Raw genomic sequence first — 14,350 nt, forward strand, 5'->3', positions numbered from 1 at the left:
ATCACAGAGCACTGTCAGCTGGACCACAGGGGATGAGTGATGGTGGTACAGGGCAGGTATAAAGGCAGGAGTGGCTCCCTCAATGTCTCAGTACATCATAATTAGCTGATGATGCTTATCATGTTAACAATGAAAATCTGGGAAGATTCAAATCTGCATAAAAGGTAATTTAGGAGGAATTTCTGTAGTTATCAGTATGAGTAGGTTACGACCAGTCATAATATTTGTTAGTAGCTACTTGTTCATGATGTGATTATCAGAACAATATGTGTGAATGACTGAATGAACAAATTTGATGAGAATTTTAGAAAAAGGGAGTGATCATCAGCGAGTAAAACACTGTTGTGATATTAATATCATACAAGGAAGTCCTGGGTGCAGTACAAGTAATGTAATGAGTAAGTTAGTTTATTGTTTAGTCAGTTAGTTTCTTATTCCATGGATCATTTTGCACAGTAAATATGGTGGGGTGGAAGACAGATATATCACTTGAGCACAAAGTGGGAAAAATATATCTAAAAACAAAGATGATGTGACTTGAGCACAAAGTGGGAAAAATATATCTAAAAACAAAGATGATGTGACTTACCAAACGAAAGCGCTGGCAGGTCGATAGACAAACAAACAAACACAAACATACACACAAAATTCAAGCTTTCGCAACCAATGGTTGCTTCATCAGGAAAGAGGGAAGGAGAGGGAAAGATGAAAGGGTGTGGGTTTTAAGGGAGAGGGTAAGGAGTCATTCCAATCCCGGGAGCGGAAAGACTTGCCTTAGGGGAAAAAAAGGACAGGTATACACTCGCACACACTCCCATATCCATCCGCACATACACAGACACAAGCAGACATCTGTGTATGTTAAGTTAATAATTCCTGCTCACCACATTTCTGAATGGCAGTGGATTATTTACAACAGACTTCATGAGGGAATAAATATACTGTGAAGCAGTAGTCAGAATGCTCCACTCCTTAAACAGATGCAAGATGATTGTGGGCAGCACCACATATTATTATTTCAGCACAGTTTTGAACAATGAAGATTTTCTTTCTTAAAGATGAGTTACCCTAGAACACTATCCCATATGGCATTATTGAATGAAAATATGCAAAATACGTCAACTTACAGATTTGTCTTTCCCCAAGATTTGCAATCATTGTAAGAGCTAATGTGGCTGAACTAAGTTGCTTTAGGAGTTCCAAATGTGTTTTTCCAGTTTAAATTTTCATCAACATGGGTACCTAAGAATTTTGAAATTTCCACCATGTTTATTATTTACTCACCATGTTTTACACTTATAATTGATGCAGTACCAATAGATGTGCAGAACTGGATGTGCTGTGTCTTTTTAAAATTGAGAATGAGACCATTCACGAAAAGACAGTCAATGAGACTTTTAAGATCATTGTTTATGATTTATTCTGTTTCTATATGCATGCATGGATCGACTACAATGCTATTGTAATCTGCAATATTAACTAATTCTGCTTGCAAATGGAAGATTCTTAATATGTATGAGGAACAATCGTGGACCTAAGATTGAGCCATGGGGAACCCCATATGTGGTTTCTTCCAAGGCAGAATGGTATACCTGGACTATATTGGTTGACTTACTAAGTACAACATTCAACAATACGAGAGAAGGAAAGTTGCTACTCACCATGTAGCGGAGATGCTGAGTCGCGATGGGCACAATAAAAAGATTCACACAATCATAGCTTTCGGCCATTAAGGCCTTTGTCAGCAGTAGACAAACATACACACACTCACACAAGCTCTCTGAGACTGCAGACGTGTGTGCAAGTTGTGGTAGTGTGTGTGTGTGTCTGTGTGTGTGTGTGTGTGTGTGTGTGTGCTTGCGTGTATGTGTGTCTACTGCTGACAAAGGCCTTAATGGCCGAAAGCTATGATTGTGTGAATCTTTTTATTGTGCCCATCGCGACTCGGCATCTCCGCTATATGGTGTGTAGCAACTTTCCTTCTCTTTTATTGTTACATTCCATCCTGGATTTTCCATTGTTTGATAAGTAGAACTTACAACAGTATTACGAAATGGGTAGATTACTACTCAGCGTAAAGATGACCAGCAGAGTTGCAGAAAAGCACAATGAAAATACTGTGATACACTATCCTAGTTTTACAGACTAATAGTTCTTTTCCTAGGAAGACTAGATGAATAGGACGTGGAAAGTTAATGTCTTCCATTTTTTTGTTATAAATTCAATGTGTCTCATAAATAATGAATAAAAAAGTAATGTTGCACATCATAAAAATTATAAATGTCTCTCTCTCTCTTTCTTTCATTTTACTTCCATGACAAAGAACTCTGAACATTTGCAGGTACATGTCAAAGCAAGGAACAGACTTGGACCTTCTTCGTCAGTTCCAAATATATGAGGCAGTTCTCCACCATGAGGATGGAGAAGAGAAGGGAACACCACTGAAGCAACTGGATGATGGCATTAGGTAATAAATAGTTATGATTTTAATAACACAGAATAGTCTTGAAAAAGAAATCATCATAAATATCATTCCCTTCTGTCACTGTTGATATTCTCTTATGATATTGTTGATATAACCATACTTCTCTATCTCTCAGTATCTGTACCATTTAGTTGTAGCTGTGCAATTCATTCCACTAATCACACTTTTGTGATATGGATGTCCTGAGCCTAACTCTTGTTTACTTTCCTACAACTTTCACTGCAAAGATATTCTTTATCAGTTTGGTATGCTGCATTTGATGTCCAAATAATGCAGTCTTTCTTTTGGAAGATTTCAATCTGTATCCTTTTTTGCTTAATTCTTTTAATATTTGCCAACTGGATTTTGTTTCAAACTGGATGCTTTTGTGACTCCTTCATACATACTTATATACATCTCTGTTTTTCCTCTTTCATGACCATAGATAAATCCTTTCAAGTTAACATCTTGACTTCATCTTTAGTTACTCCTATATTAAAGTGTTGTTCATTGATAAATCATTTTTATTTTTGAAGGTTGGTTTGACTGCTGTGATTGGTCTGTTAATACCCACCAAACATTTATTACTATAACTTAGTGTATTGTCTGAAGCAGCCATCTTTATTTATTTGTTTGCTTCAGTATAGTCAGCATGGATTCAGAAAATATCGTTCTTGTGAAACACAACTAGCTCTTTATACTCATGAAGTAATAAGTGCTATCAACAGAGGATGTCAAATTGATTCCATATTTTTAGATTTCCAGAAGGCTTTCGACACCGTTCCTCACAAGTGTCTTCTAATCAAACTGCGAGCCTACGGAGTATCACCTCAGTGACTGGATTCGTGATTTCCTGTCAGAAAGGTCACAGTTCGTAATAATAGACGGAAAGTCATTGAGTAAAACAGAAGTAACATCTGGCGTCCCCCAAGGAAGTGTTATAGGCCCTGTATTGTTCCTGATCTATATTAATGACATAGGAGACAATCTGAGTAGCTGTATTAGATTGTATGCAGATGATGCTGTCATTTACCATCTTATAAAGTCATCAGATGATCAAAACGACTTGCAGAATGATTTAGAGAATATATCTGTATGGAGCGAAAAGTGGCAATTGACCCTGAATAAAGAAAAGTGTGACGTTATCCACATGAGTACTAAAAGAACTCAGCTAAATTTCGATTACACAATAAGTCACACAAATCTGCTATCAACAGGGGATGTCAAATTGATTTCATATTTTTAGATTTCCAGAAGGCTTTTGACACTGTTCCTCACAAGTCACACAAATCTGAGGACTGTAAATTCAACTAAATACTTAGCGATTACAATTACAAATAACCGAAATTGGAATGATCACATAGATAATATTATGGGTAGAGCAAACCAAAGACTGCGGTTCATTGGCAGTATACTTAGAAGGTGCAAAAGGTCTACCAAAGAGACTGCTTACACTATGCTTTTCTGCCCTATTCTGGAGTACTGCTGTGCGGTGTGGGATCTGCATCAGGTGGGACTGACAGATGACATCAAAAAAGTACAAAGAAGGGCAGCTCGTTCTGTATTATTGTGAAATAGGGGAGATAGTATCACAGACATGATACGTGAATTGGAGTGGCAATCATTAAAACAAAGGCTTTTTTCATTGTGACGGGATCTTCTCATGAAATTTCAATCACCAGTGTTCTCCTCCGATTGCGAAAACATTCTGTTGGCACCCACCTGCATAGGGAGAAATGATCATCGCTATAAAATAATAGAAATCAGGGCTCGCACCGAAAAATTTAAGTGCTCGTTTTTCCCACGTGCTGTTCGAGAGTGGAGCGGTAGAGAGACAGCATGAAGGGGGTTCATTGAATCCTCTGCCAGGCACTTTATTGTGAATAGCAGAGTAATCACATAGATGTAGATGTATTTCCTATCTTAATGCTTGATCTCACTTGCATGTCAAAGTGCTCTTTTGCCATCTTTTTTATTTTGTTTTTGTTCATTCCTAGATCATAACTGCCCAGGGAATTAGCCAAAATACATAATACATCCTAGTTTCTGAAACTGCAGAAGACTATAATATCATCAAAAATCTTATGTAATGCATTTGTTCAATGAAATCTACAATTTTTGTGTGTTTTTGTGTTTCTATTATTCTTTCCATAAAAAAATTAATCTGGGGGAAAGAAGAGACAGAATAGTCAGATGCCTCTTCTTATTGAAGCCTGGTTCTTCATGCTATGAATGTCTAGTTCTCTACTATAGTTTCTATAGAAATAGATAATTAGTCAAAACTTTATGGCAGATGAGAACTGTTTGTCAGACAGGGAGTCAATCTAGGAACCTTGCCTGCTGCAGACAGTGTTCTTACCAACTAAGAACTCCAGCAAGTTTCATGATATACCCTCTTACTGCCAGTACATCTAGCCTAGTTTTCCAATTTTCACTTAAGCATGGTATTAATGAGAAATTCTGTGAAGTCTGGGAAATAGAAGACAAGTATAGGTAGATCTAAGTGGTCACTCCTACCCACGTGCGCTCAGCAAGTATGAACACATATGCTACAGCCTGGCATCAAGACTGACTATGTATCACTCACTTGCCCACACCTGTCCACCTGTACCTGTCATCAACACACTGCCAAGGTTTCTTTCTGTAGGAACAGTGTACACATGGAAAAGAGGGACAACCTTAAGCAGCAAATTACGATGGATAGATGAACACAGAACAAATATGATGTTGTACTTAGGTAATAAGACAGGTATCTGTTAAGGGAGTGCATTTACAGTTGAGAATTGACAGAAGGGATTCATTTGTTCCTGGTCAGAAAACAGATTTTATAATGTTGGATGACTAATTTAATTAGCACATTAACCACTCATCATATGAAGGAGGCATTCCATCACTGTATAGTGAGTAGCTATCTTAACATATTGTGTTGCCTATGTTCCAGTTTTAAATTAATAATGCTTGTATAGATATATTTTAAATAATTTTTTATGTGAGAGTGTCAAGAAAAGTGAGCTATAATTACTCATAATATACAATATTTATGCACTATGTCATCCACATTATGGATTTTGCCTAATTTTTTATATGTAGGAAGACATTGCGGCAGCGGAAAGCTTTGACAGAGTCAGTACCAGCTACTGGACGACGTAAGTCACGCCGACATTCAACCGGCACATCCCCATTCTCTCTTCGCCAACAACAACAGCAGTCACCATCATCAAATCAACTGCTGGTCCCTGGTCAAGATGAAGAAGGTTCTCCCGGATCCCGTACACCACCTGGTTATGGAGACAGCTCCCATAAGGACAGAAGTAAGTTTATCTTCAATTCTAAAAGCCTTGCGAATTTTGCAAGAGGCAAGTGCATTTTGGTATCAGTTATGTGTTTGAGAAATATTAGTGTCATTGTAGACCTAACTGCCAAACTATATGTAGGACAGTGAAGTAACCCACAAACCTCTAAAAGCTTTCACATAAATACACACAGTGAACTGTTTAGTCTTAGGCTTCATAGCTGCACAATAGTTATTGAAAATGTGCAGCCACGGTGAAAGTGATGAGGGTCACTGGTGTTTGGTTGTGTTGTGTGGAAACTAAATAACATAGAGCTAAATGGAATGGAGCAAGTTTGAGGTTTAATAACCTTTTGACTTCGTGGATACTAGAGATGCAACACTTATGTAATTAAACAAGGATGAGGAAGGAAACTCTGCTTGGCCTTGTCTAAGAAACCATCTTGGCGTTCACCTGATGTTTTTCAGGTAAACTATGGTAACCATAAACCAACATGTCTTGAACCTTAGTTCTTTGTGAATGCAAGAATTCAGGATTAGGAATCATATATTTAATTATTGAAACTACAAAATAGTTTTACATGCAGTACTTATACTTTCTAGTTGTAGTAGTAGTAGTATAGTTTTATCAGCACCTGATACTATGGTATCAACTTAGGGAGAAATTAACAAAATATTGTTTGTCAGACATTCCTCAATAATGGTTTATATGAAAAGATGAACATGGCAACAAATAGAGAGCATTCCTATGACTAAATTTTCTTGATACAGATATGGTATTTTTATGTCAAATTCATTATACCTATCTGTTTCTGTACATTGTTATTTCTTACAATTTGTATAAATATATTATCACAACAAATATGTGTGTTAGATAGAAAACTATTGGGAAATGAAGTTGGCACATGGTAACATATTGGGCTTTACTAGAGATAGTGCAGTTGTTAATGCACTGGACTTGCATTTGGGAGATTGTAGTTTATTTTCATGATTTCCCTAAATTGCTCCAAGAAAATGTTCAGATGGTTCCTTTGAAAAGGGCATGACTGATTTCCTTCCCCATCTTTCCATAATCTGAGTTTGTGTTATGTCACTAATGACCATGCTGTCAATAGGACATTGAAATGCAATCTCCCTTTCTTCCTTGAACTTTACTTTCAGTCACTGACTGAAAGTCTAGGTTTAGGTTTACCATGTTTTCCTACAATTCTTTTACTGGATGAAAGAACCTCTGGTTCTGAAAGCAAGTTTTTGTGGTATTTCTTAGCCATGCCTATGTCTGTTGTTCTTTGGTGCATAACAGGTTTTTTTATCTATATTTGGTTGTAGATTCATTTGGGAGACTTTTTCTATATAGGAACAACCAAATAAAAAGAAAAGAAAAATACTGTTTATTATGTGTAGTTGGATCTACCCACATGGAAATAATTTGTGTTATACACTACTCTTAAACTCTGGGTTCCCTTTGTGAGTGAAAGGATGGAAAATGGAACAAAGCAAAATAGGTATTTTGAGGGAAGTCACTCAGGATCAAGGGATAAGACACACAGCATAAGGGGGTAAAATGGAAAATGAATCTGGGAAAGTTTGCTATGTAATCATTGTAAAGCCCATTTCATCCACTCCTTACCTCCAATTCTAGCAGATGTGAAAACGTCAAGTTCCAAAAGTTTATTGACCATAAAACTTTTGTGTATGCTTTATAGCTGCTTGGCATGCAAATATTTTTCGTATTCTTTTTCAAACTTAGTATACACTTCCTCCAGTTTGAATGAGTTAGGATAAAAACCAAACATATTAAAAACATAAGTACACAATATTGATATTCCACAATAATGTATATTGTATCAGTTCATTATGAACTGATTTTAGCTTTACAGACCATCCTCAGGTAACTTAAGTCTAAAAAGATAATCCACACGTCAGTGGAATTTTGTAGTTGTACAAAGTTTGTCTTTCCAAAAATATGTGTCCTTTTACAACTAAATATCTATTGAAAAAACATATTGAAATTCACAAAGAATCTCTGAGCAAATAAATCTTATATTACAGTATACCCAAAGATTAAAAGCATAAGGCCATAAACTATGTGCAAGTGACCATTCATTGGCATAGACTACTATTTTAGATGGTCAAAATAACTGGTGAATGTGATGAACAGGCCGAAGAAAGCAGATCGGGTGGGGGACACAGAGAGAGGCGAAAGGAGCCTATGGAATGATGTAATGTGTGTGTGGAACAGTTATGACAAGCACATTATCTAATGATGACGAAAAACAGTAAGCAGCTGCTGCTTCTTCAGTAATAGTGAATAATAAAACTGTGTTTGGTCTATAGGCATCAGGTCAGGATTCTTTGATGGGTGGTTATTAATAGCCAGAATTCTAAGTAATGTTAGTTTTCTGCGTTTAGCTCCTCTATGGAGAACATCACATTCAGTATCATAAGAATGACATTTATTCAGAGCACGTTTAGCAAAGGTAGAATCTTTCTTTATCAGTCTCCAACTCCTAACATGGTCAGTAAATGTAGTTGTTATAGCTCTCCTTGATTGACCTAGATATAATTTGCCACTTAGATTGTAGAAATCCTATAAATTTACCTCTATTTCAAATGTGGAACCTTGTCTTTACTCTTATTCAGAATGTGGGCTATAGTATTCCTGGTGGATTTTAGTTTGTTGGCAAATACCAGTACGTATGAAGTCCTACCTACATATAGCATGGTGGTCAATTTGTTATCAGTGTTGTTTAGTGCTTTCCAAGGAGGATATAGAAAGGGAATGGGGGTGGTGGGGGGGAGAGGTATTTTAATTCGTAGTAATTTGTACGGCATTTGCTGTGGAAAACTGAGAGCTTTGACTACAGTTTGTTTATGACAACTGAATTCATTTTGGAGAAAATTTGCATTGCATAGTTCAAAAATATTTATTTAAATTAAACAACAGAAAGTCCAAGCTGGAATATCAACAATATTATGAGAAGGATAGATTGCTACTCACCATAAAGATGATACGTTGAGTTGCAGAGAGGCACAATGCAAAGAATGTTGCTCCCTGAGCTTTCAGTTAAAGCCTTCTTCAGAAAGGAAAACTCACATTCACACAAACAAACACACTTCACATACTTGTGACTACTATCTCTGGTCACTCCTGCCGGAATGCATTTTGGCTGGAGCAGCCATAAGCAGTCATGAGTGCATGAAGTGTGCTTGCTTGTGTGAAAGTGTGTGTGTGCGTATATATTTTCCTTTTGAAGAAGGCTTTGATTTAAAACTCAATGTGTAACAGCCATTTTGTTGTCTCTATATGCAGCTCAGTGTGTCATATAAGTTAATATGTTAATGTATTATTTTACAATGAAATTATGAATTTCTGAATCTCCAGATTCAGTTCATTAAATTAAAAAAAACTAACTTGAAGCTTAAATAAACTGCTGTGGAACATCCACAGTTTTGTATCTCCATTCATAATTGTGAAAATTTTGTTCAAAAAAACAACAAAAGAATTCGTTAACATTTTTGTGTCTCTGAGGTACATCTTCTGCACAATAAGTAATGAAAATGATTAAATTACATGTGCTGTACACCTGCACAGAGAGGGACATGGCTGATTGTCTTATCCTATCTAAGTGAGTAGATTTCTGTGCTTTCCCTGGTTTCCTTAAGTCAAATGTTGGAAAGGACATGGCTGATTTCCTTGTCGTATCTAAGTGTGTACATTGTCTCTAATTACCTCGTTGTCAACAGGGTATTAAATCCTAACATTCCTTCTGTCCCTGTAGTGAATCGTACTGCAGAACCTGTTCTATGTATCCACGCACAACAACTTACTACAGCTCCACCACAGCTAATTGAAACCAGTCCTTTATTTACTTTTTTTACTTAATCTTATTTTGAATTATACTTTAACTTTTCCCATACTAATTTCTTCCACATTCACCCGTACATTTTTTTCTGTCTTTCCTCCTTCTATCATCTTTGAGCTGACACTGGCACAGTGCTTAATAGTCCACTACAGTGATCTCACTAAACATCTGAATGACCTACTGTACTCTTTCCTTTCTTCTCAAACAGCCAAGAGAACAGTTTTTTATGTTCTTTCAGTTGTACTGGGGGTTGCTCCTTATGAAGGTAAGTAATTGTGAGCCCATTTAGGTTTTCGATCATTTAACAACTTTGTGAATGGTATCATCCATTTTATACATTTAATTATATGAACAGATTGAAAAATCAGTCAACCAGTTGCAAATAAAAGTTTATTATCCCTTGACCATGGTTTCGATATTTGTAAAAATATCTTCTTCAGAAGTATTGACCTTATTACACACATGATGCCACAATATATTAGATGAAGCTGAGCGGCTATTGTCATCAACGAAATTGATGAAACAAGAGTTATTACAAGCCATGGCTTTAGGTAGTGCCAGATTAAGTAGTACTTCAGAAAAGAGTGCTCATTAGTAAATGTCCACAGGTAGATGATCTTGTCAACATATAAATGTAATATATTATGTATTATCGAATGAACATTTATATGGTAAATTGGTTAAATTATAATAGTAAATTATAATATAAGTTTTTATGGTATAACTATATAATAATAGTAAGTTATCATAGTACCATCTGTAATGTAGCAGATAGTATAGAGGCTCTGTGAGGCTGTTCACAGACAGTGCTGGTGTCCCTAGAAAGGTTACAATGCCGAAAGACTGGTGAAGTGCAGGAAGACCTGCAGAGGATGGACAATTGGTGCAGTGATTGGCAGTTGATTCTAAACATGAGTAAATGTAGGGTATGTGCACAAACAGAAGGGATCCATTACTATTAATTGGCGATGAAACCATTGGAAAAGCAAAACTACCACAAAATAGCTAGGATTAAATGGCCAGATTGACCTAAAGAGAAAATATAAAACAGATTGTAGATCAAGCAGATGCCAGGCTGACACTCATTGGAAGAATCTTCAGGAAATGTAATTCATCAATAGAAGCAGAGAAGAAGTGGCTCATCAGTCCTGAATGCTTACAGGGTTGGATTAATAGAAGAGAGAGAGAGAGAGAGAGAGAGAGAGAGAGAGAGAATCAATATAAAGTGGTGCATTTAATCATTTGACCACTTAATATGTGTTTGAGTGTTACAGAGGTGTCCAACAAACTCTAGTAGCAGACACTACAAGAGCAGCGATGTGTACCATGGAAAGGTTTACTTTTGAAATTCTGAAAGCAAGTGTTTCAAGAATAATTGGGCAACATATAACATCCTCCTACGTATGTCTCATGAAATGACAATTATGAGAAAATCAGAGATACATAAATCTACCAACAGTCATTCTTCTCACACACCATTTATAAATGGAACATAGAAGGGAAAAATGAAGTGTGTTATAGCCACCACACACTGTAAGGTAGCTTGCAGAATATGGAAGTTAATCTAGATGTAAAAGCCACCTCTTTGTCCCACTCACTACTACATACTCCAGCTTCACCAGCAGTAACTCCTAAAACATAAAAAGCAGAACAATGTGAGAAACCACTTGTGTTTTTTACCAGGCAGTTGTGTATACTACATGGCTTTGTTTACAGAAGTAACTGATTGAAAGCATGAATGGACACAAATTGACTTCTACTCATGTGTTTATATGCTGCAAGCCACCTCATGCTTTGTGGTGGGGGATACTGTGAGTTCAGTGTGAGTTCAATGTTTCCGTTTACTGTTGCAGTCACGTGCAGTACACAGGGGGAACAGTTGTTGGTAAGACTTAGTGTGAGCTCAACTCTGCAATGTTACAGTGCTGGTGCTATTGCTAAATATACATAGGAAGAAGGAGTATATTGGTTGTCTCTTTCAGGAAATTACATTCATGGAATTTCAACAAAAAACCACACCATAAAGCCCATTGCCTCTCTTCTAATGCTTGCCACCCAAGTTGATGAGCATGTCCATGACACTTCTGTACTTGTTAAATGAACCTTACCAAATGAACTTGTGATGAAGTGTGCTGCTCTTCGTTGGATCTTCTTTGTTTCCTCTATCATTCCTTTCTGGTGTGGGTCCTAGATAGCCAAGCAATATTCAGGCAGCAGTCGAAAGAGGATTTATAAGCTACCTTCTTTCTCAGAGGGCTACAATTCCTAAGAATTTTTTGAAAGAGCGTGTCCAACATGTGCCTTTTTTGTGATTACCTTTATGTGGTCTTTTCATTTTAATTAACTCTTTGTGCACACTGTTAGATTTCAACAGATGTCACTGCTTCCAGGGGCTGTTCGGCAATTGTTTATGAGCAGTACATTACATTTGTTTATATTGGGAATCAATTGATCTAATACTTCATAAATCATACTCTGTTCATTTTGGAACAGTGTCGAACTGTAGTGAACAACTTCTGGAAGTCAATGAACACAGCAAAAATTCGGGCTCCAGTCTCTACAGCTTTCTGGATCTCATGGAAGAACAGAGTTATTTGGGTTTCACATGTTCATGTTGAGAAATTAAATAATAGTGTAGCACCAGCTTCTTACATTATGGAATAATGTATGCATAATATATGCAGTAACTGTTCTTAAAAATGACAGAACTATGTGGCACCAGTTTTTTTCTTTATGAAGTAACCTATTTGCACGTATGGATTATCAAAGCAGTATTGTACACCAGGGATGAACTGAATCAGGCTGTATGTTTTTAAACACATTTCCCTTATATTCAGAGGGATAGGAATTCTAATCTCCACCCTGCCATTGTGATTTAGTTTTTGCATGGTTTGCCGAAATTACTTCAGGCAATTGCTTGGCTGGTTCTTGCCTGCCCCATTCCCTTCAAACTAGACTTGTAAGTAAGTAAAGTTTTATATTTTAAATTTTTAAGCTGTAATGCCATAACATGTCCGGTCTTCTTATTAAAGTGATCCTTGGATGAATATAAATACCACTACTTCTACTGCTACGAAAGAACTGTCTGTCATGAGGACACTCCTCACCTAGTTTATGAGCATGCTCCAATCAGACTTTAACAGCATTTGAAAATAAACACAGTCTCACTTGAACTTTGTGATCTGAGCAAGGCATTTGATTGTATCCCCTTTGACATCCTACTAGCCAAGCTAAAGTATTATGGTATAAATAATACAGGGTAGAAATAATCAACTCTTACCTAAATAACAGGAGACAATTTGTGTCAATTCAAAACAGACACTCTTCTATGAATAATGTTGCGTCTGGTGTACCTCAGGGCTCTGTCCTTGGTCCTTTATTCTTCATTGTTGCAATTAATGATTTGCCATCTTATGTTTGGCCTGAGTCAGTTATCTGCTATGTGGTTGATACAATCTTAATTAGCACAGATCGAGATTTATAGGACACTCTCACCTTAACACTAAACTGGGTCTTGGCTAACAAACTTCTGCATAATCCAGAGAAAACTCAGCATCTGCAGTTGGGACTGGCTTACAAGGTAGAACCAAAATCCATAAAACTGCTTGGAATACACATTGATTCCAAACTTAACTGGCAACCCCATATCAACCAGGTCTGCAAAAAGTTATCAAGGGTGTGCTATCTCATCTGGAAACTGTCTGATCTAGTGAGTAACAAATATCTCAGAACAGTGTACTTTGGGCTTTTTCAGTCTCATATATCTTATGGGCTGTTACTGTGGGGCCACTCATGTCACGTCAGTGATGTACAACTGATGCAGAAAAAGGTTGGTCCAAGGGAACACTGCCGTACCTTATTCATCAAAATGGAAATAATGACCGTGATAAATCTTCATATTTATGTATCACTGATATATGCTAAACAGAACAGAACATAATTTAACACCAGAGAGAACATACACTTTCATGACACCAGAAAAAAAGATAGTATTGATATTCCTAGACATAGGCGGACAGAAATGGGCAACTCTCACAAAGTGAACTGTTTGAAATTATTTAACAAATTATCACATACAGCACTCAATATGCCTTTCAATAATTTTAAACATAAACTGCACAAATGGTTAATAGACAATCCATACCACAGTCATACAGAATTCTTGGATACCTGTAACATAGAAATTGAGTTTTAAGTCTATGATTGCAATACTGTACAATTGATTAATGTAGCATAAATAATTTGTACTTGTTATGTAAACACTAACTAATATAGTAACTTCTTATGAATCTTGACATCATTATAATAAAGCCTATTTCACTGCATGTGGTCAACGGAAAATAAAGAATCTGAATCTGAACAATATGACTCCTGAGACCTGAATGGCTGTTACTGCTGCACTATTTGAATCCTCCCACCCATTACCAATTTCTGTGAACTTCAATTCCATCTCCACTCCACCATCTTTCTACACTTAACAAACTGCACTTACACGAATGAGAAATTTTCATTATATACTCAGTTATTTACTTATTTTCATTTTTCTCCTTTTTTATAGTGATTTCACCCTCTTGTCCTCCTCCTTTATTATTTCTTACTGCCTATTTATAAATTGCCTTACTCATTTCATTTTTCATTTCTCTTCCCCCTTAATTCACCTTTACTTCTCAATCTGTCCATTCTATCACCTGTGAACTAGAGCTGTATTAAAAGAAATTTGGGGAAAAA

At 36.5% G+C, this 14,350-nt stretch overlaps 1 protein-coding gene across 5 annotated transcripts in view; it reads left to right on the forward strand.

Moving 5' to 3' along the window:
- Positions 1–14,350, forward strand: part of LOC126188884 (FH1/FH2 domain-containing protein 3) — a 637,930-nt gene that overhangs the window by 520,990 nt on the left and 102,590 nt on the right. For all 5 annotated transcript variants that reach the window (XM_049930556.1, XM_049930557.1, XM_049930558.1 and 2 more), the window contains 2 exons: positions 2,342–2,467; positions 5,555–5,775. In XM_049930556.1, coding sequence (XP_049786513.1) covers positions 2,342–2,467; positions 5,555–5,775 — 347 coding nt within the window. The remainder of the gene's footprint in view (positions 1–2,341; positions 2,468–5,554; positions 5,776–14,350) is intronic.

This window comes from Schistocerca cancellata, chromosome 5, assembly GCF_023864275.1.
Source record: "Schistocerca cancellata isolate TAMUIC-IGC-003103 chromosome 5, iqSchCanc2.1, whole genome shotgun sequence".
NCBI classification, from domain to species: Eukaryota; Metazoa; Arthropoda; class Insecta; order Orthoptera; family Acrididae; genus Schistocerca; species Schistocerca cancellata.